The 23,972-nt window shown below is 40.8% G+C and overlaps 1 protein-coding gene across 5 annotated transcripts in view; it reads left to right on the forward strand.

The window, feature by feature from the left end:
- The window catches only part of rnf19a (ring finger protein 19A, RBR E3 ubiquitin protein ligase), an 87,853-nt gene that overhangs the window by 45,986 nt on the left and 17,895 nt on the right, over positions 1-23,972 (forward strand). For 4 of the 5 annotated variants that reach the window (XM_072467106.1, XM_072467103.1, XM_072467105.1 and 1 more), the window contains exons 3-5: positions 3,835-4,157; positions 5,925-6,069; positions 14,143-14,305. In XM_072467106.1, the coding sequence (XP_072323207.1) occupies positions 3,835-4,157; positions 5,925-6,069; positions 14,143-14,305 (631 nt within the window). The remainder of the gene's footprint in view (positions 1-3,834; positions 4,158-5,924; positions 6,070-14,142; positions 14,306-23,972) is intronic. The other variant, XM_072467104.1, reaches the window with a different exon arrangement.

Raw genomic sequence — 23,972 nt, forward strand, 5'->3', positions numbered from 1 at the left:
CAGCGCCAACCCTCCTCGGTCCCTACTGTGTTCCAGGAACCCTCTCCTTACTCTCGGGGTCTTATTCGCCCACACAAACCCCATAATACTCCTGCCTACTCTCTTAAAAAAGGCCTTAGTGATCACAATGGGAAGGCACTGAAACACAAACAGAAACCTCGGAAGGACCCACTGAAACACAAACAGAAACCTCGGAAGGACCCTACTTTTTTAGTTTGATTACAGAGTGCCGTTGAAAAGCTTGATGGGTTGGATTTACATACACAGATTTGATCCATGTATGTTACAGGGTTAAGTTCTGCTCAGCAATAAGCAATTGCAGTTGATGTAACTGTTCCCTTCTGCAAAGATAGTTAGGAATATGTGGGCACGAACTGTCAATTGCTTGATGATTAAGCATGGTGTAATGGGAATATTGGCTTGAAGCATTTCAGATGTTAAGTTATCAGTACATTACAAATGTGTTTCGAAATGAATGGAAAAAAAATTAAAGTCTCTAAATTGCAGGTTTAAATAATGGAACATCTAATGCGTTTGTGATTGCATGCATGAAGTGCTTTTAGAAATTCCAGAATTTTTTTTTAACTTGGCTAAATATTTGACCCTTTTGTATGCTAGTGAGTCATATGATTCTGATGACTTAAAAATAATTCCAAAATATTCTTTAATCTAAATTGAACACTCATATGGTTTGGAAGGAAGGAGTTCTTTGAATAACATTTTAGTTTAATTTGATTTATACTTTAGTTTACATTTTTTGATTATTGACATATGGAACTTTTTGGTGGGGGCCGCATTTGAACCGTTGACATATTTTAAGGATTCCTTGAAGCGTTGAATTTAAATTGTCTTTCTGTATCTCAAACATGGACTTAAATCTGGATTTGTAGGTGTTTGTTAAACTGGATGAATAAAGGATTTTTAAAATTACATTATCAGAGTTACAAAGCCAGAGCTCAGAGTGTGGACAGGGGCAAACCCCTAATCTAGCTCCTTGCCTGCTCCAAAAACCAATTCAAATTGAATCCAATTCATGGTCCCCACAAGACACATACCATATCCAGACATTACACCTGACATTAGCAGTGATATTGAGACTATTCCATCGTGAATGTGCCACAGCTGAGGCAAGTCCTAATGCCATCTTTTAGTTAATTGAGTCGCAATCAGGAGAGGACCAGTGATCAGTTTTCCCCCTTTTAACTTGGGGTGTTGAGGGTCAATTAATTGTGGGTGTACCACTTTCCAAACTTGGCTCATTAATTCAGCACAGGAGATAGTATTGACTCACTGCAGAAACTCACTGAGCTCTTAGTAGGACCAAAAATGAGTCGTCTTATACAAGTAGTTTTCCCCTTTGCATGCATAATAAATTAATTACCCAAGTCATCAGAAACAAAACATGATCTTTCATCTATTTCACACAGTTTTGTTTACCCAATCCATTGTTAATCCTCAAAGCTAGTATGCATTTTGTTACCATGTGTCTATAATTGTCAATTTTGTATACCATGTTTGTGATGTTTTAACATCAAAAATAACTGCTTGCATTTATTTGGATTTAACACAATGTGCTGTTTACTGTGGGTTGCAAGATTTATCAGTCCAATAATGGATGGTTCCTTGCCCTCAGAATAAGGATCGAGAGCACCACCAGACCAACAGTCATTGCCATACATCAATCCTATAGCATACGAGCAGTTGCTTTTCTGACCCCATTAGTTATTTAATCCCAGTGCGATATTCTGCTTATGCGTGTTTTTGGAATTCCAGAAGTCCTTGGAACAGCAAGCTGTTGAATATTACAAGATTTATTAGCAATATTCTAAGTATATTAATGTGGCTAGAGGATTGGCTGACTGATAGAAGGCAGGTAGTTTGGATAAGAGGATTTTCAGGATGGCAATCTGGAACTAATATGGAGTGCCACAGGGATCTGTGCTGGGAACACAATTAATCACAATGTATATTAATGGCTTGGACGGGGCAAGTGAATGTACTCTTGCCAAGTTTGCGGATGACACACAAATAAGTTGGATAATACACAAATAAGTTGGAAGGCAAGTGGTGAAGATGAGACACCGTCTACAGAGAGCTATAGAAGGTTAGGAGAGTGGGGAAAAACTTGGGTCGATGGAATATATTGTAGGAAAATGGGAATTTATGTACTTTGGTAGGAAGAATAAAGGAGCTGAATATTATTTAAATGGAGAAAGACCGCAGAAAGCTGCAGCACAGAGGGATTGGGGGTCTTCGTGCATAAATCACAAAAGGCTAGCATGCAAGTTCAGCAGGTAAGAGGGAAGGCAAATGGAATGTTGGCCTTTATTTCAAAATAGGGAAGTCCAGCTAAAACTATACAAGGCATCAGTTAGACCACACTGGAATAATGCAGACAGTCTTGGTCCCCTTCTCAAAGGAAAGATATACTGGCATTCGAGGTGGTTCAGAGAAGATTCACTAGGTTGATCCCGGATATGGAGAGATTTTCTTATGAGGAGTGGTTGAGTAGACCGGACCTGTACTCCTCATTGGAGTTTAGAAGAATGAGAGGTGACTTTATTGAGATGTATAGGATTCTCAGCGGGCCTGACAGGGTAAATGCTGAGAGGTTGTTTCCTCTTGTGGGAGAATCAAGGATGAGAGGGCATAATCGGAGTCGGGGTCACCCATTTAAGACTGTGATGATGAGGAATTTCTCTGAGGGTAGTGAATCTGTGGAATTCTTTACCACAGAGAGCTGTAGAAGCTGGGTCATTCAATATGTTCAAGTCTGAGATAGATAGATTTTTAAGCAGCAAAGGAATCGAGGGTTACGGGGCTAAGGCGGGAAAGTGGAATTGAGGATAATATCAGCTCAGTCATGATCTCATTGAATGGTGGAGCAGACTCGATGGGCCGAGTGGCCTGCTTCTGCTCCTACGTCTTATGGTTTTCTGTGTTGCCTTTAAGATTTTAGGAATGCTTGTAAAGAAGAGCAACTGTCATTTTCATGGTTTGCTGCAATCCTACTGACAAAGCAAATATTTGCACTCTGGGCATCCAGGGCTACAGATTTTGGCCTTTCAACATGGGTTACATCTTTAGGGAGGAGTTTGAACAATGTAGCAGACAATAATAGAGAATGATGGGCTGAAGGGCTTCTTACTGTGCTATAAAACTTATGTGAGTGACTCTTGCTTTATTCTGCACACCCTTTCTCCCCATCTCGCACACAAGCTCACTTGCTCTCTCGCACACACTGATACTTGTCTTCGGCCTTACCTTGTTTCTTAGCTGGTCAATATAATTTTAAAACACAGGTATTTTCTGACCGCAAAACTGAAGACCATTTTGAAATGGGCACTAAATTTAACACTGACAGACAATGATGGCTGTACTGCATGTTCACCATACTGTGAATTATTGCTCTCTCCTCCGTAGAGATTAGAGAAGTACATGTGTGAAAGATGCGTGCATCTGGTTAAAGTCACAATGGCAAACTTTTGTTACCAATCCTTGGGTTACAATATTGTGCAAGTAAATTTAGGGCAGTGTGAGTCAACTCCTGTAAACTAATGTTCAGATTACTTATGGGAACTAGTGAAACCACTGAACCAGAGTTTACATCTGTAGCTGGAAATCTTGGTCAAATTGCCCAATTTGGAAGCTGAGGTTTGAATCACACTTACTTTGCAGTAATTTAAATCTTGGTAAAATGGAGCTGAAGGTTTGTATGAAGGAAGCATGTATGGCTTGCTTCCAGCTGAGGATTTTATTTGACGTCCAGTGAAATATAGTGGTGGTAAGAACTGAATTTGTTTCTTGTACATAAATTTACTTTTATTTTTGCAGTTACGCAGTGATAGCGTTCGGCTGCGCCAGCTGTCCAAAACTCACTTGTGCCCGTGAAGGATGCAGCACTGAGTTCTGTTACCACTGTAAGCAAATATGGCATCCAAATCAGACTTGTGATGCAGCACGTCAACAGAGAGCGCAGAGTTTGCGATTAAGAACGATGCGCTCTTCATCAATCAGCTACAGTCAAGAATCTGGTGCAGCAGGTACAGAAAACTGGACTCTTCGTAGATACGTTCAGGACGAGATCTCGGGAAGAAAGGGGTTACCTGAAATAAACAGCCTCCTGGTCAATCAGATTTTACCATCTCGCTCCACAGGTAACCATGTTCTTGATGGAATCTCCTCCTATAGAAATGCTTGCCATGTTTTGTTTCGAGGATTCCAGTATTACTATCCTGTTCCCTAATTAGGTAAAGCTGTAAATCATAGATTTAGAAAATAAATTGTCAAACAGCCGATTAACTGAACTGAAGGGTTGTTGATGTCGACACCGCCTGTGAAGATGTTTCTGGAGCTTGCCTACTTATACATTCTTGGACTTGTTGGTAGGGAAAAGGAATACTTGCTTTAGATGAGACCTTTTGCTTTCTACCAAACTATCGCACTCTATTATCTCAAAATATCATTTATTTGTACGGTTGTAAATAGCAGTGTGTAATTTATCTTACAAAACTACTTGTAAGCTTGCAAGAGCCTGGATAGAGAGAGTTCCTGTGGTCCAGTGTCATCATGTTGCTACAAAAATCCATTTATACAAACTGGGATACAACCAGGTGAAACCTTTTTTGTGCACGCATACATCTAGTGCCATTGTGCATCCTTTCCAGTGTTCTTGGCACAGGTTTTGATTCTGTTTATTGACAGCTGTAAGCAGCCATTGGGATGGATGGAAAATCTGGTGGCTCTTGAACAGAGCTGACTCTGAAACTGTGGACTAAGGGAACAGAGGTGAATAGGGCTACTTTTGAGGATCTATAAGAACCCTTAAAACTCTATTTGGCTCCAGAGAAATCCAAATGGAAATTTGTGTGCTTTTGCAACAGCTCTGATTAGGCCTCTCTATGTCTTGAGTGGATGTAATGTGGGGATACATTCTCCATTCATTGCTACTTAAGTTTACAGCACAGAACCAGGGCATTCAATCCAACTGGTCCCTGCCTCTGTTTAGGGTCCAGGCAGGCTTTCTCCCGCCTCACGTCATCTTGCACTACCTTGCTTCCCCTTAAATTTATACATGCCATTTGTCTCAGCCACCCCATGTGATGCTGTGTTCCATGTTCTAACTACTCTGGGCTGAATAGGTTTTGCTTGAAATCCTTATTGGATTTACTAGTGACGCTCTTGTACTTATGGCCCCTATGTTACAAGTAGGGCTCTCATCTGCAACAAGCAGCTCCTGGTCTCCCAGGTGAAAGTGCAAACAAAATACTGGCATATGGAATGTGAATGGGTGGCAAGTTCAGCCCCGACACAATCATTGGAGCGCACCCATCCAGCAGAGGCTACGAACATCGGCTTACATGACTTGAATGCATCCACAGCGCACTATTGAACTCTACTTTGCCTTTGTAGATAAAATACTGCAACACAGGTCATCTTTTGGGACAGTAGAACAGTATGTACTTTCCATTGCCATAGTAGCTTTAATTTATTTTATAATTGATTTTCAGGATATTCGGACTTTCTGGCTTGCTGATGTGTGACTTGGCTATGTTAATGATGAATATAATAATACTCTCCTGAAAGCAGAACAAGTACTCCATTAAAACACATTTGTATTTCACATTTGTCGAACTGTAGCTTATTAATATGGCCATTTAAAAAAAATACTAATACTTTGAAATGTTACAAGAATTTATTTTGGTAATAACATGCATAATACATCAGGAACCAAATAATGATAAATAAAAATGACCACTGAAAGTTGGGGGAACATGTAAAAGTAAAATTGCACTTGCTAGGTTTGGCTGTTTGAATTTGCGACGCTGGTTATACACTGTTTAATTCGATCTAAAATATATCTTGCCTAACCATTTTATTTACATTTTTCAACAATGTTATTTATCATGGTTTCTTTTTGGCAGCAGATGATATTAAACCTTGCCCGCGATGTGCAGCATACATAATAAAAATGAATGACGGAAGCTGTAATCATATGACTTGCGCAGTATGTGGTTGTGAATTCTGTTGGCTTTGTATGAAAGAAATCTCTGACCTGCACTATTTAAGGTAAGTCTTCGACATTAAAACTTGAAAACCTGATGACTCAAAATTGTGGATGTTTTAGGATTTTCCCCCCACCCAAGTGGATGATTTCAGCAACAATTTTCCTTTACACGGTACCTGTAAAGTAGTTAAATGCCTCAGGCACTTCATCAAAGCATAGGCAATCAAACCTTGATGCTAAGTGAAATGTAAAGATAGTAGAACAGGTGACCCAAAGCTCGGTCAAAGAGGTAGGAATTAAGAAACCACAGGCAGAGAGGTTTAAGAAGGGAATTCCAGCATTTGCAGTCTAGTTGGCCGATGGCACAGCTTCCAGTGTGGAGTTAAGAAAATCTAGGGATATTTAAGAGGCCAGAATTGGAAAGGTGCATACAAATCATTGTAGGGCTAGAGGAGGGCTTTAAAAACTGAAATGAACATTTTAAAATCTGGACATTGTTGAATTGAAGCCAATTCGATCAGTGAATGCAGGGGTTATGATTGAACGGGACTTGGTACGAATTAGGATGCTGGTAGCAGAACTTTGGATGAGTTCCAGTTTAGGAGGGTGAATGGTGGGAAGCCAGCCGGATGTGCGTTGGACTAAAGATAACCAAGGCACGGATGTGGTTTCATTCTTAGTGGTCAAGTGGACACGACGTCAGGAACTTGGCTAACTTCATACAGGACATCAAGGATACAAACAATCCAAATCAGCCTGAGACAGTGGCCAGGGAGAGGAATAGAGTTGGTGATTGAGGAATGGAGTTTGTGGCAGGATCCCTTTTTGCTTCTGAATTCCCAGTATTTAATTGAAAGAAATTTCTGTTGATCATGTATTGGATGATGGACAAGCAGTGACAAATTGGGTGTGGAGGGGTCAGGGGAGGTGGCGATGAGGTTTGAACCGGGTGTCATCCGTGTACATGTGGAACCTGATTTGTTTTCTATGTCTGCATGCCCTTCCTGTCAGTTATTTTCATTATAAATTCCTATATTAACGTCGGCTGTGAGTGGAGGTACTGCAGCACCACCACTGACAGGAGGTTGTAATTACAGCTCAACCCATTTTCGTAAACCGTTTTCATAATAACTGTGGACAGAGGAATTTAAACTGGAAATGTGGAATTTCATTTTAAACTGGGAGCTGTCTTAAAGCTGCGTGTCTAAGTTCAATTATCTCTTGGGTTCTAACCGTGCCTCATCTGAAGGCTACACTTGAACTTAAACTTCCTACCTATGTGCACAGGAATTTGACAAGTATCGCGTCGGTGTACAATTCCATTCAATGTGTCAGGATATTTGTCATATCAGCTGTCACAATGTATTTGGTGATGCTGTCCGCTAAGTGGCTCTGTCAAATGAGTTTCTAAAATGACTCCCAACCTCACTTAATTCCTGTATGTAAAAACTTCAATAGACTGCAGGCAACATCAGGTGAAGTTTACTAGTATTCGGGTGAATTGGCAGAGCATGTCTAATGTTAGACTGGGTTCATTTTAAATTCTTGAAAATTGTAGGGATATCTGATGGGTAAGTTAATTTCTACTTCAAATGCAGCATTGATTACTTATTATCATGGAGACTTAAAAATAAAGTTTTGGTTTATTGAATTAGAGTCTTTTTTTACTGCTGCTGTGAGAATTGCATATATAAAACCTACTACTACAAAGTGAAGGAGATGTTTCATTCTTCGGTCTCTCAGGGCTCAAAAAGAATGGCTGCTTTCTGCACAGAATTGCAGTTTTCCTAATTTAGCACTTCCATTATTTTCGCAGTAGCTTTCTGCAATTTTCTGTTGTCTGCTTGAAAAGGTAGCCATTTCCAGTACTTTAGTTGTCAGTTATGCTAAAGTGGCACCGTAAACCGTAATGAAATGGGAAGTGTATCACTTATATGGGAACCGAATCTGTTTACTTCCTTTAATGTTTCTGAAACTGTGGTTATGCCAATCACACAGCTTCTTTCTCATCATCAACAAAACATATTTTTCTCTTTTCATATAAGTATGCTTACCAACCGAAGCAAGTTTAGGCTGATCTATAGGCGGTTGTACACAGAACTTGATTTGGCCGACAATGCTGTCGAATTTTCTGGTGGAAAATTGAATAGCTATGGTCTGAATTAATGGGGCGCTATAATTCCCTTATTTTCGTTAAATACAGTATTGACATATTTACCATACTCCCTTTGATAATCGTGCAACAAATAAATAGTGGTTTGTGCGCTGATTTCAAGCACTCTCAATTTGGTCGAAATTTCAGAGGTTAATAGCTTTGGGATTCATTTCTTCGAATCGCATCCCACTGCATTCTAAATTGTTCTTGTAATGTCACTGGATCAACTCAATGCAATGATTCATCAAATCAGCAGCATTTGTTTGGAGAACTTTAAGTCTGAAGCAGGTTTTAAGGATCAATATAGATTTGAGGGTTTATGCACCTAAGTGCACAATTCAAAATTTGGAGTGGCCAGCTGCATTCTGTGACTTGGTTTGCAGGAATACAAGGGAGGTTTGGTTATCATCTATTCCCTTATCTTTTAATTGACCAATTGATCAAAAAAATGAACATTCAAGTGGATCCAAGCATATCTTTGTTTATCTTGTGCCCATGTCCTTTGATGGTTCCTTAATACTTTTTTTTAAAATCCTGAAAATACATTTTTAATTTGAGGCATTGTAGTGTTACCAAGGATAAAGGAGTAAGTGACAAGCTATTGAAAAGTCATTGGGATCTATAATACTTTGCTCATTATCTTTATTTTAAAAAAAAAATGTACTTTCTCTCTATGGAAATTACATCTCTAAAATGTTAATGTAGAAACTTAGAAAATAGGATCAGGAGTAGGGTGTTCTGCCCTTCAAACCTACTCTGGCATTTGTTATGATCGTGGCTAATCATCAAGTTCAATATCCTGATTTTCTCTCTTCTCTCTCTCCTCTCCCCACCCCCCACCCCCAAATATCCCTTGATTTTTTTTAGCCCCAAGAGCTATATCTAAGTCCTTCTTGAAATTACACGTTTTGGCCTCATTTACTTTCTGTGGTAGCGCATTCCATGGATTCACCACTCTCTGGGTGAAGACATTTCTCCTCACCTCAGTCCTAAAAGGTTTACCTCTTCCTCAAACTATGGCCCCTAGTTCTGGACTCCCCCACCATCGGGAACATTCTTTCTGAATCAACCTTGTATAATCCTGTTAGAATTCTCTAAGTTTCTATGAGATCCCCTCTCACTCTTCTAAACTCCAATGAATATGATCCCAACCAACTTAGTCTCTCCTCGTATGGCAGTCCTGCCATCCCAGGAATCCGCCTGGAAAACCGTTGCTGCACATCCTCCATAGCAAGAACATCCTCCCTCAGATAAGGACACCAAACCTGCACACACTACTCCAGGTGTGGCCTCACCAATGCCCTATAAATTCGCAGTAACACATCTCTATTCCTATGCTCAAATCCTCTCGCTATGAAGGCCAACATACCATTTGTCGTCTTTACTGCTGGCTCTATCCGTGTGCTTACTTTCAGCGACTGGTGCACGAGGACACCAAGGTCTCGCTCCGTATCCATCTCTCTCAATTTATACCCATTCAAATAATAATCTTCCTTCCTATTTTTGTTACCGAAGCGTATAACCTCACAATTATTCAAGTTATACAGCATCTGTCATGCATGTGCCCACTCACTCAGCCTGTCCAAATCCGGTTGAAGCATCTCTACATCATCCTCACAGCTCACCCTCCCACCCAACTTTGTCATCTGCAAATTTTGGAGCTAATACATTTAGTTCTCTCATCCAAATCATTAATATATAATGCGAACAATTGGGGCCCTAACACAGATCCCTTCGGTACCCCACTAGTCACCGCCTGCCAATCAGAAAAGACCCATCATTCCAAATTTATGCTTCCTGTCTGCTAACCAGCTTTCTTTATAGCTCAAGACACTACCCATAATACCATGTGCTTTAACTTTACATATTAATCTGCTCTGTGCGACCTTGCCAGAAGCCTTCTGAAAGTCTGCATAAACCGTTTTTTCCTGGTCAGCTCTACTAGTTACATCTTCAAAGATTTCTAGTAGATTTGTCAAGCATGATTTTCCTTTCACAAATCCATTCTCACTTTGTCTGATTGCACCACTGCTTTCAAAATGCTGTGCTATGCAATCCTTGGTAATGAACTCCAGCAACTTCCCTACTACCGATGTTGGGCTCACTGGTCTATAGTGCCCTGTTTTCTCTCAACCTCCCTTTTTGAATAGTGGGATTATATTAGCTACCCTCCAATCTGTAGGAACTATTCCAGAGACAAAGAATTTTGGAAAATGACCACCAATGGATCTGCTATTTCTAGGGCCACGTCCTTAAATTCTCCGGGATGAATATCAGGGCCTGGAGATATGTCTGCCTTCAATCCCATTAATTTCCCCCAAACCATTTATTTACTAATACTAATTTCTTTCAGCTCCTCACTAAAACTTGTTTCTCAGAATTTCCGGTACAGTATTCATGTCTTCTTTTGTGAAGACAGAAGCAAAGTACGAATTTAGTTTGAGGAATTTAGTTCCTCAGCCATTTCTTTGTTAAAACTCAATGTTGCCTCCATAATCTTTTTGAGCAACTTAATTGACATAATTTATTATCTGTTCTGAATGAAATCTATGACATTTACTTAAGAACCATAAGAAATTGGAGCAGGTACAGGTATATCGCATGTGGCCCCTTGAGCCTACTCCGCCATTCAGTAATATCATTGCTGATCTGATCATGCCCTCGGGTCCACTTCCTGCCTGCTTCCCTTGTAGATCAATAATCTGTCTAACTCTGCCATTGATCTGTTCCCATTTCCCAGCCTCCACGGCTCTCTGCAGTAGAGAATTCCAAAGGTTAACGACCTTCTTGAGAGAGATTCCTACTCCTCTCCATCTTAAATGGGAGACCCCTTATTCTGAAACTGTGACTTCTAGTTCAATGAAATGAAACATCTGGGTGGCACGGTAGCACAATGGTCAGCACTGTTGCTTCACAGTGACAGGGTCCCAGGTTTGATTCCTGGATTGGGTCACTGTCTGTGCTGAGTCTGCACGTTCTCCCTGTGTCTGCAAGGGTTTCCTCCGGGTGCTCCGGTTCCCCCCACAAGTTCTGAAAGACATGCTGTTAGGTAAATTGGACATTCTGAATTCTCCCTCGGTGTACCTGAACAGGTGCTGTAGTGTGGCGACCAGGTGATTTTCACAGTAAATTCATTGCAGTATTAATGTGAGCCTACTTGTGACAATAATAGTTTCATGGTCATCATTAGACTTTCAGTTCCAGATTTTTGTTGCATTCAAATTTCACCATCTGAAGAGGCGGGATTCGAACCTGGGACCCCAGAGCATTACTCCAGGTTACTAGTCCAGTGACAATACCACTACGCCACCGCCTTTCCATACTTGTGACAATAATAACTATTATTATTATTACATTCTCTCATATCTACCCTGTCAAGCCTCAGAATCTTTAAGAGTACCCAATTCTTTTTTTTTTCCCAATGAATAAAGGGGCAATTTAGCGTCTCCCAATTCATATCTTTGGGTTGTGATACAGGGAGAATGTGCAAACTCCACACAGACGATGACCCGGGGCTGGGATCAAACCCAGGTCCTCGGCGGCGTGAGACAGCAGTGCAGACCACTGCGCCACCGTGCTGCCCTGCCTTAGAATCTTTTATGCTTCAGTAAGATCACCTCTCGGTTCTTCTAAACTTTAACGAATATAGACTCAACAAGCTCAACTTTCAACTCTTTTATTCCAACCTAGTGAACTTTCTCTGAACTGCTACCAATACAAGTATACCATTAAGTAAGAAGACCAAAACTGTGCATAGTACTCCAGGCCTGGTCTCGCTATACCCTGTAGAGTTATAACAAGAGTTCCCTACTTATATATATGCTCCCCTTGCAATAAAGGCCAACATTTTACTTGCCTTTCTAACTACTTCCTGTGTACTGGCATGCTAATATTTTGTGACTTGTGGGATTTTATAACTCACGACAGCACTCAGTTCCTTCTGTAAAATACCATTATATGTTGTCTCCATTTAAATAATATATTGCTTTTCTATTCTTCCTACTAAGTGGGCCAACACACCTTTTCCCATTATTCTCATCGGCCAAATCTTTGCCCACTCACTTAACTCTTTAGATTTCTCAATGTAGCTCGGTTATGTTAAATATATATACTGTTTAGACTATTTGTATGTCGCATAGTTTTCTATGAACTTATTAAAAAAATATATAAATTTAGCGGCCAAACTGTAATTAGACTTTATCCACTGTAGATTCCAGTCTTCTGGAAGGCCGTATATAGGAAAAGTTCACAATCTGTCTCTCCCATGAGAGAAAACACTTTGAAGGAATACTCTTTTGGGTGGTCCTAGGAAAAATACTCTCCACATTCTTATAATTGTTTTGACAATTCTTTTTTTTTTAAAGAAACTTTCTAAACAACTATGACGATGTCTTTTAGTAAAGGTGAGTTTAACCAGAAGCATATAAGCCAACAGGTTCCAAGTTCAATTTCTAATCTGTGTAACCAGAACCACAATTTGGATAGTTTGCTGATTTTAGCTCCTCTGGGGCTAAGACTGATAAAATGGCCAATACTCTGTTCCACATCACTCTGCATTGATGTATATGTGGGATTTTAGTGTGGGCAGAATAGAATTTGGATAACTTGCTAACTCTCTGGGGGCAGCACGGTGTCACAGTGGCTAGCACTGCTGCCTCATAGAGCCGAGGACCCAGGTTCGCTCCCGGCCCGCATCCTGTCCGTGTGGAGTTAGCCCATTCTCCCCGTCTCCGTGGGTCTCGCCCCCACAATCCAACATTGTGCAGGGTAGGTGGATTGGCCACTTAATTGTAAAAAAACAAAAGAATTTGGTACTTTAAATGTATTTTTCAAAAAAACTTGCTATCTCTCGTGTAAAATTACAATGCCAGCTTGTGCAAGGTACCAGAAGGCTGCTCACACTTGTGCAAGTACATCATCAGATGTCAGTGCATTCAAGAGAGATCAGACTATCTGAAAAGAATGCACTGACCAGGCAGCCATTACTTCCCAATCACGATGCTTGAAAAGCGATGGGAATGTGACCTCTGATTGCTTGGCATTGGGTCTCTACTTCCAATCTCAAAACACTGTAATGGTGGGAACTGTGACTGATTGAAAGACCAACCAGTGTTGGAATGGTTAAACCACTACACTTGGAATGTAATTATTTTAAATGGATAGAACTTTATGTTGTCCCTCCTCTATATGAGAAGTCACCAGCTTTTTTCCGAATCGGCACTATTTTCTCATTGGTGAGTAGCCCGTGGAAGTGTGTGTGTGTGTGTGGGGGGGGGGGGGGGGGGGAGACAGGAATAGAAACTGATTTTTTAAAAATTGTGATTTGAGGGATAATGAAGGAGAAGTGGAAACAAACAAAGGAACTTGCAATCAAACCTCTTCCTTGTCAAGACTACTCACAAGATGAGAAACAAGATTTAAAAAAATGTTGCTCCATAATCCCCATTATTTAGCCTGTCCAAAGAGAAGGTACCCAGCTTAGGCTTCTGTTGATAACTGGGTAAGTGCCGTTAATATGACAGCTCTCCCTACATGAAAGAAAATAAATGAAACTGCTTTATTAGTTGTCTTAATATTTATGATTTGCTGAGTGCAATTTGACATTTGCCCAAAATCATTGGTCGAGTGAACATGTGATAACAGATTAAAGAGCACAAATTCTGCTTGTGAAATTTTCAGTGGCTTGTTCAGATCATTTTGAGGTGATTTTTAAAATCTACAATTCAAATAATTTTATGAAACTGGTTGAAAAATCAAAATTGTTTAAATCTTTCCCCCAGGAAATTGCATTAATTATACATTTTAAATGATCTTCCATGTGCAGCACTTGGAATATTTGTACCTTTTGTTCCGAAATGTGTTATGACACAGTGGTGGGCTTTCAAAAGTATTCACGTTTTTGAAATGGTATTTTTTTAAAGTACAATTTACTCACTAACTGGGTCTTTTATCATTATTTGTGTTTTTACCTTCTTTCTAGTCCTTCTGGCTGTACGTTTTGGGGAAAGAAACCTTGGAGTCGTAAAAAGAAGATTCTGTGGCAGCTTGGCACGTTGGTCGGTGCTCCAGTAGGAATCGCCCTCATTGCAGGGATTGCAATTCCGGCCATGATAATTGGCATCCCTGTATATGTAGGCCGAAAGGTACAGTATAGACATTGGTGTTTAAAGTGTTTTAAAACTTGTGCTGATTGCAGCCATAATGTACAGTACATTTTCCCAATAGCAATGATAACTGCAGTGCCCATCTGAGGACTCCAAATCCTCTTCATTCCTGAATTTTAAATCCTGGGTCCAATGCAGGATGATTCTTGAATGACTACACTTGTAAGGGAGAGCCTCCACAATAGTATCCTTTGTGTAGCACGGTCCTCCTAAGGAAGATTTCTTAATGCTCAAACATGTTTAGAAGTAATTTCATGTTTAATGTCAGTAGAACATCCAAATTCCAAATTTTTAATGCTGGAATGGGTGGGGGGGACTGTACGAAGGCAGGACAGTGGGAAATAAGGGGTTGGGAAAGGAAAGCCCAATATTTATTCTTCTGCAGGACTGCAGTATATGTTTAAGTTTTCCGGCAAGCCAGTAAGTTTCAGAAACATTTTAAAATGCTTCTTTCTTACCCTTTTTGTATGACATTGTAACTTGTTCAGCTCCACTCTGTGATGTTACATTTCCAATGACAAGACATATGGTGCTGCCCAAAAAAAATAGAGAATGATTGTGAACAGCACTAAAATATTTGACATGCCAATTCATTAACACAATATTTATAAAGCCATTAAAAAAGTAAGTTCAAGGTTCATTCTAAATTTTAATAAAATGAACAAATTCTGCAAGAAAATCGATTTCTGATGAGCTTTGTGCCCAGCTGATTGTGCAAGAGACGACATAAAGATAAAGAAACATCTCCGCGCTTTGCTGTAAAGTAATACCACAAGAAATGTCTATTGTGGCGAGGAGTTGAACATAGAGGACATCACTCCCAGTTGATTTTCTGCCCAGCTCCATCATCCTTACCTTTACTTTGACTAGCCTGTTAGAACAGTATCTCAGAATAGTCCAGTAACCCTAAATCTTAAGACCAATATAGAACTCTGACTGTGATCCTGCCATAGAATTTCTCCCTGAATGACTTGATGCTAACCTTTCTCGAGAAAACCAGCAAACTTTGTAGTGAGAACTGAGCTTGTTAAATGTCTTTGTGCAGCAATCTTTGTGCCTCCAAATCAGCTGATCCTGTTTGCGCAGTTTTCTGCAGCGCATATGCCTATCAGTTAGTATACGAGCATGTACCATCCGTGAAGTCTTTTCCCCAGCAGGCATCTAGAAGCGATCTAGTTCAAATCTGAACTTCCCTGTCTGCTCTAACTTTTAACCATTTGGATCTAAGGTATTTTGTATTCTCAGCGATCAAATTGGCACATGGACTAGCTCTGAGTTTAATTGCTGCTTCAGTACTTCCTGAAATATTAGTTTTGAATCTCAAAACATCCCAGAAGCCATGGTGTTACTTTATGAAACACATTTAAAATCAAACTGCATTTGCGAAGCCCCTCTTCTGGCTTTAATAAAAAGGAATTTGGAATCTACTGTTAAAAAGAACAATTAAGTACTTTTAAAAACATGGTATTTAAAAGTGCAGGTTCTTGGGGAGGGTACAATTCAGTCTGAGGAGCTTTGATGACTTTATTGCTGTTTGTTATCGGATTAATGTAGCACTCTGGCTCCTTTTTGAGGTGAGGAACAAAGTACTTTGAAAGCTGAGTAGTTTACCTCTTTAGGTGTCTCAGCATCTGCTTGCAAACCAAGTTCTCATTGTAAAGAACTTGATATTGAACACAAAACCATGGACTGCTTTGAAGACATTGTGGTTCTCGAATAAAGCATAGAAATAATTAATTAACCATAGTCCACAAAAGACCATAGGCATCCCTCTTCATTAGAGAGGGAGGGACAATTGGCCATATTTAGTTTGAAGGGTACCGCAGGTTTGGGGCAAGATAGTCCTCCATGAACTACCACAGCTTATGGGGGATTGAAACCACGATGTTGGCGTCATCCTGCCTCGCGCACTATTCAACTGAACTAACTGACCCCCACAAAGCATAGAAATAGACCTCCTGACAAATGGGTAATACTATGCATTAACTTAGACCAAAGGTTCCCTTGTATGCAGAAGCTATTCAGAGGAATATTGGGCGTCACTGCAATGGAAAAGGCAATCAGGTGGCAAGTCAGTCGCTCAACTGTACCAGTGCTTGAGCAACATTTCACCCCTACTAGTCATTCATTTGTGCAAAACAAACTTCGGAAGATCTGGCAAATATTTAAGGTACTCCCCTTTGCAACGCCATGTTCATTTTAAAGCATGCAGATATAAGGTAGATAGCATGTAGTACATCCAGAGTTTTTTCAGGTCAACCAAAGATCTTCAGGCAAACTTGCCAATTGGAGTAATCATATTTATGGCCACTGGCAGCTATGTATCATTGTAATTTGCTTAAGAATCAGAAATTGGAGGGTAGCACAGTGGTGCAGTGGTTAGCACTGCTGTCTCATGGCGCCTCCGAGGTCCCAGGTTCGATCCCGACCGTGGGTCAATGTCCGTGTGTGGAGTTTGCACATTCTCCCCCTGTTTGCGTGGGTTTTGCCCCACAATCCAAAGATGAGCAGGCTAGGTGGATTGGCCACCCTAATTTATGGGCAGCATGGTAGCTCAGTGGTTGGAACAGTTGCTTTACAGCTCCAGGGTCCCAGGTTTGATTCCCAGCTTGGGTCACTGTCAGAGCAGAGTCTGCACGTTCTCCCCATGTCTGCGTGGGTTTCCTCCGAATGCTCTGGTTTCCTCCCACCGTCCAAAGATGTGCAAGTTAGGTGGGTTGGCCATGCTAAATTGCCCCTTAGTGTCCAAAAAGGTTGGGTTGGGTTACTGGGTTACAGGGATAGATTGGAAGTGTGGGCTTAAGTGGGGTGCTCTTTCCAAGGGCCGGTGTCGACTCGATGGGCCGAATGCCCTCCTTCTGCACTGTAAATTCTATGATTCTACGAATTACCCCTTAATAAGAAAAAATTAATTGAGTATTCTAAATTTTAAAAAATTGTAATGATTTTAGAACTTTGTGCAATTATCCATACCAAGATTTAGTAAATCCAATTGTATTCAATTTTTAGCGCTCATTTCTAACTGTAGCATTGGTTTCAGTTCTTCATTTTGAAAGTCACTGTGTTTACTGTCTAGGAAAATATTTAGTACCCTTGTTTGTAGACAGTTAGTAGTTTGCAGGCAATTCCGGCATGATGGTAGGGAGCCTGTATTTATACTGAATGCTTACTGCTCCGTGGCCCAGTATTAACCACTTGGAAAAAGGAACACCCTTTTCAACCATGTTTTCTGGAACTTGGCACCTGTGTACTTGTGGAGCGTTGTCTGTTGCCTCTTAAATATTGAGAAATTGGTTGTAAAATGAGATGATCCCTCTGTTTGCACAGGGCGTTTTTAAGGATGGCATCCGGGCAATAGTAAGGGATGATATTGGTGCTATGGAGGACAAGGTTGAATCAATTTGGGTGGAAATCAGGAATAGTAAGGCGAAAAGGTCACTGATAGGAGTAGTCTATAGGCCACCAAATAGTAACGGGATGGTAGGGCAGGCAATAAGCAAAGAAATAACGGATGCATGTAGAAATGGTACAGCGGTTATCATGGGAGATTTTAATCTGCATATCGATTGGTTTAACCAGGTTGGTAAAGGCAGCCTTGAGGAGGAGTTTATAGAATGTGCCCGGGATAATTTCCTGGAACAGTATGTAATGGAACCTACAAGTGAACAAGCGGTCCTAGATCTGGTGCTGTGTAATGAGGCAGGATTGATTAACGATCTCGTAGTTCGGGATCCTCTTGGAAGGAGCGACCACAATATGGTGAAATTTAAAATACAGTTGGAGGATGACGAGGTCAAATCAAACACTAGTGTTTTGTGCTTAAACAAAGGCGATTACAATGGGATGAGAGAAGAACTAGCTAAGGTAGACTGGGAGCAAAGACTTCATGGTGAGGCAGTTGAGGAACAGTGGAGAACCTTCCGAGCGATCTTTCACAGTGTTCGGAAAAGGTTCATACCAACAAAAAAGAAAGACGGTAGAAAGGGGAAAAATCGACCGTGGATATCTAAGGAGGTGAGGGAGAGTATCAAATTGAAGGAAAAAACATACAAAGTGGCAAAAATTAGTGGGAGACTAGAGGACTGGGACGTCTTTAGGGGACAACAGAAAGCTACTAAAAAAGCTATAAAGAAGAGTAAGGTAGACTATGAAAGTAAACTGGCTCAGAACATAAAAGCAGATAGTAAAAGCTTCTACAAATATATAAGACAAAAAAGAGTGGCTACGGTAAATATTGGTCCTTTGGAAGATGAGAAGGGAGATTTAATAATAGGAGACGGGGAAATGGCTGAGGAGCTGAACAGGTTTTTTGGGTCAGTCTTCACAATGGAGGACACAAATAACATGCCAGTGACTGATGGAAATATATGATAGGTGAGGACCTTGAGATGATTGGAATCACTAAGGAGGCAGTATTGGGAAAGCTAATGGGGCTAAAGGTAGACAGGTCTCCTGGCCCTGATGGAATGCATCCCAGAGTGTTAAAAGAGATGGCTAGGGAAATTGTAAACGCACTAGTGATAATTTATCAAAATTCACTAGACTCTGGGGTGGTCCCAGAGGATTGGAAAGTAGCAAACGTGACACCACTGTTTAAAAAGGAGGTCGGCAGAAAGCGGGTAATTATAGGCCGGTAAGCTTAACTTCGGTTGTAGGGAAAATGCTGGAATCTATCATTAAGGAGGAAATAGCGGGGCACCTGGAGGGAAATTGTCCCATTTGGCAGGCGCAGCATGGGTTCACAAAAGGGTAGGTCGTGTCTGACTAATTTGGTAGAATTATTTGAGGACGTTACCAGTGCAGTAGACAACGGGGAGCCAATGGATGTCGTATATCTGGATTTCCAGAAAGCTTTTGACAAGGTGCCACACAAAAGGTTGCTGCATAAACTAAAGATGCATGGCATTGAGGGTAAAGTGGTAGCATGGGTAGAGGATTGCTTAACTAACAGAAAGCAGAGAGTGGGGATAAATGGGTGTTTCTCTGGTTGGCAACCTGTAACTAGTGGGGTCCCTCAAGGATCAGTGTTGGGCCCGCAGTTGTTCACAATTTACATAGACGATTTGGAGTTGGGGACCAAGTGCAATGTGTCAAAGTTTGCAGACGACACTAAGATGAGTGGTAAAGCAAAAAGTGCAGAGGATACCAGAAGTCTGCAGAAGGATTTGGATAGGTTGGGTGAATGGGCTAGGGTCTGGCAGATGGAATTCAATGTTGCCAAGTGTGAGGCTATCCATTTTGGGAGGAATAACAGCAGAATGGATTATTAATTAAATGGTAAGATGTTAAAACATGCTGCTGTGCAGAGGGACCTGGGTGTGCTGGTGCATGAGTCGCAAAAAGTTGGTGTGCAGGTGCAACAGGTGATTAAGAAGGCTAATCGAGTTTTGTCTTTCGTTGCTAGAGGGATGGAGTTCAAGACTAGGGAGGTTATGCTGCAATTGTATAGGGTGGTGGTGAGGCCGCATCTGGAGTATTGTGTTCAGTTTTGGTCTCCTTACCTGAGAAAGGACATTGGCACTGGAGGGAGTGCAGAGGAGATTCACTAGGTTGATCCCAGAGTTGAGGGGATTAGATTATGACGAGAGGTTGAGTAGACTGGGACTGTACTCATTGGAGTTTAGAAGGATGCGGGGGGATCTTATTGAAACATATAAAATTATGAAGGGAATAGATGGGATAGATGCGGGCAGGTTGTTTCCACTGGTTGGGGAAAGCAGAACTAGGGGGCATAGCCTCAAAATAAGGGGAAGTAGATTTAGGACTGAGTTTAGGAGGGACTTCTTCACCCAAACGGTTGTGAATCTCTGGAATTCCTTGCCCAGTGAAGCAGTTGAGGCTCCTTTAAACGTTTTTAAGAAAAAGATAGATACCTTTCCAAAGAATAAAGGGATTCGAGGATATGGTGTACGGGCCGGAGAGTGGAGCTGAGTCCACAAAGATCAGCCATGATCTCATTAAATGGCGGAGCAGGCTCGAGGGCCCAGATGGCCTACTCCTGTTCCTAGTTCTTGTGTTCTTATGTCCTTATGTTCTTAACATTTCAAACCTAATTGCAAAAAGCACCCAATTTTCACACTTCCTTGGCAAGCTGAGTACAATTTTCAAAATTCCATTATTGAGACGCAATCTATACTCTTATTTCAGGAGAAAATAAGATGTGTTTATCGACTAATGGAGTGGCACAGCAAATGGGATTTCATTTCTCGATGGGACGCAGATGCTGTTAAGATACCTGTCTTCAGTGTTGCTCAGTGCTATACTGTACACTGCCATTATCCGCTGGTTTATAAGTGGGTTAACGTTCAACTTCCTCAAATGATCAGTAGTTAATTTCAGCATGAAGTAGTTAAACTGTGTTCTGGTTGCTGTCGATAGACCCTTGTCTGGAAATGTATCATTGCCTGGAGTTGGTTGAGGTAGCAATAAATTTGCCCAATGATGATCACGACCTTGGTTGTGTTATGTGAAATGGCTGCTGGGTGACCTGACATGAAAGAATTTAAGGGGAGAAGCTAATGGGGAGAGAAATAAAAGGGAGGAAATTGGGCATTTTTCCTTAAGTCTCTCTCTTTAGATGTGATAGCCATTGAGACTTTGACCCATTTTGTACTCTTTAAACCTTTCTATCATAATCAGTAAGTGCTTGTTTCCCCACCCTCTAAAGATGCAACGCTGCAGATACTGGAACTCTGAAGCAAAAGGGGGGAATGCTGGAAATACTCAACAAGTTGGGCCTCATCTGTTGAGAGGGATTATTTTCTTTTCTTTTAATAGCACCTCTTGTAACTTATCAGTAGTTTCAACTTTTAGTTTGTTGAATGTTTTGGGAACGCCAGAACATGATCTCCCTTTTGCTCACTTGATAGAGCCATTTCTCTATATATCACACACACACACACACACACACACACACACACACACACACCAAACCTTGAAAATGAAATAACAAAATAAAACTTCAAAATAGAAGTATAGACACCCTGGCCCAGGACGCCATAGTTAGCTTCGCCCTTATCTCTATCAAAGGGACAGTTCTGATGTTCAGCCACTTGTCTTTAGTGTTGCTCATTGCTACACTGTACACTGCCGTCACCCACAGTTTTATCAATGTGTTCATGTTCTTCTTCCAAATGATCAGTGGTGAATTTCAACATATTGTAATAACATTTTAGTAATGAATGAGTTTGCCGATTCAGGACTGTAAACTAAAGAAAGCAATAATTAAAGGAGGAGGAGGAAACTGACGTATGTTTAACAAATATATTTTGTTGTGAGTGTTACAGACGCCTGGTCAGGTCAAAACAGTGGCTAAGAGACTGGATCAGATGCCACAACTTTTTAAAGTTTTAATGCGGTGTGGAAAGATCGATGATATAAGAAATAGAGCGTGTTTATTTTATTAAAAAACTTTATTGCAACAAAAGAAAATAAACCAATATTTGAACTTTTATCCCATTAAACATCACTTTGAATAACCATTCCGCTTACACAGACAGGCCAAGGTAATATTTGCATTTCCAAAGCAATCTTTCTTCCGTTAGGGATATTTGTTCAGAATCCTTTTCCAAAGCCTGCCTCGGTGGCATCTTTCATGACCCCTTTGGTCGATTTTTACAACCTTCTGCTGTAACTGTTCAAAACAGCATTACTCTCTCGCTCTCGTGCCCTCTCTTGCCCTTGCACCCCTGTCCAGCCCCTCAAACAAAAGTTCTCTCAGGTTTCCACACTTGAACCAATTATCGTTATCTTGGCTGATTGCCCACTCCAGTTTATACAAAAGAACAGAGCTGTGCCATTTATATGCAACTAACCTTCCAGTGACTGACAAATAGGTCATCAAACTCTGTGTTGGGCTAATGGCTGGTGAAACAAGGTTGTCCCGAATGACAGCGGATCTTGAGTAGATCATCCTGGGTGAACCAGGGCATCTGCAAGCAATCTTTTCCCTCAGTCTGTTTAACCCCTAAATTACCTGCTACATCTTGGGACCCCATTTCTAGATCCAAGTTCGTAATATTTCCCGATCATGACCTGAGGGAAAATGGCAATAGTGTTCACCTTTTAGGTGAGATGTACATTTTTGTAAAGGAAATATAAGCTGTAGACAATGTATTTGAATATGCGTAAATGCAGGGAACAAAATAAACTACATTGACCTTTTTTACTTTTGCAAAACAACCTTTGCAGTAGCAGACAAGATATAAAATTAATAATAACTAGATACTGCCTGTTGAGGAAAGATTTTAGAATTGTGCAATACCCAGTTTAATATTTTGTGTGAAGCTGATGTCTGATTTATTTGTTTGGCAGCTTTTATTTCCTCTTTGGGTTGCAGCTGAAATGTGATTGGACAGTTGTTTTCATTATGACTCATGTTATGAAGTATGTTAATGTGACCAATTCAGAGCACCATTGCTGTTGAGAGACCTTCATTTTCATCTAGATTGTCACTTTAAAAAAAAAAAAACCATTTGTTGGGCAGTAGCTGTGTACTCGGTTGCCTAGTTAGCCATAGATTCTATTAACATCGGTAACAACAATATGGTGTTTCATTCTTGCTAACCCTCTTAAAATTGGATGAAAAAATGCCCGCTAGTGTGCACTTTGTGTAATCTTTGAAATTCTTAAGATGGATCAGTGTTAGTGTCAGCTTTAATGTTCTTTGGAGCACAGTAAGAAGTCATGTTTTTAAACCAGTTCTCTAAACCAACTGGTGTCTGAGAATTCTAATTTGTGTAGATTAAACCTGTTCCTGTGCATTCCACAATCCTTTGACATCCCTCATCCCACCCTCCTTCCCTCCCTCCTCTCAGTTGTTTAGAGCTTTGTGGCGCTCACACCTGGAATGCTATGTATAGTTTTGACCTCCTCACCGTGGGCATACTTAGCTTGGAGTGAAATAAAGATTCACCTTGACTGATTTGTGGAAACGTAGAAAGTAACTAGGACCAGGAATAGGCCATTCAGCCCTTTGCGCCTGCTCTGCCATTTAATACGATCGCAGCTGATCCTCAATCTCCGGGCCGTATTCCCTCTTTCTCCCCATACCCCTTGACACCATTAAAATCTAAAAACATTATCGATCTCTTTCTTGAATACATTAAGTGAGTTGGCCCTGCCAGCCTCTTGTGGTGGAGAATTCCACGGGTTCACTACCCTTTGAATGAAGAAATGTTTCCTCATCGCAACCCTAAATGGTCTACCCCGTATACTGAGACTGTGTCCCTTACTTATGGATTCCCCAACAAGAGACGATAATCTCCCTGAATCTAGTCTGTCCAGCCCTGTTAGAATTTTATACGTTTCAATCCAATCTCCTCTCATCCTTATTCCTTTCTTTTGATGAATCTACTTTATTGTTAATACAGAAATTAGATATTTCAGGACTCTTCTCTCTGGTTCAGTGGCCATTAAGACTGATGAAGAGACTAGCCACGTTTTAATACAGTGATCATTCAGGAAAGATCTGGATCAGAACCTAAGCGAAGGTGCTGCTATTGAAGCCAACATTAGCACGCTCCAGGTCTTGAAAAACTATGTACTTCTGTGAAGAGACGAGGGAAAACTATCAGCAAATAACCAATTCAGAGGCCCTGAAAACAGTTAGCCACTGACTAAACCAGGCCCCGTTCCAAAGCTCTAT

Source organism: Scyliorhinus torazame, chromosome 11, assembly GCF_047496885.1.
Source record: "Scyliorhinus torazame isolate Kashiwa2021f chromosome 11, sScyTor2.1, whole genome shotgun sequence".
NCBI lineage: Eukaryota > Metazoa > Chordata > Chondrichthyes > Carcharhiniformes > Scyliorhinidae > Scyliorhinus > Scyliorhinus torazame.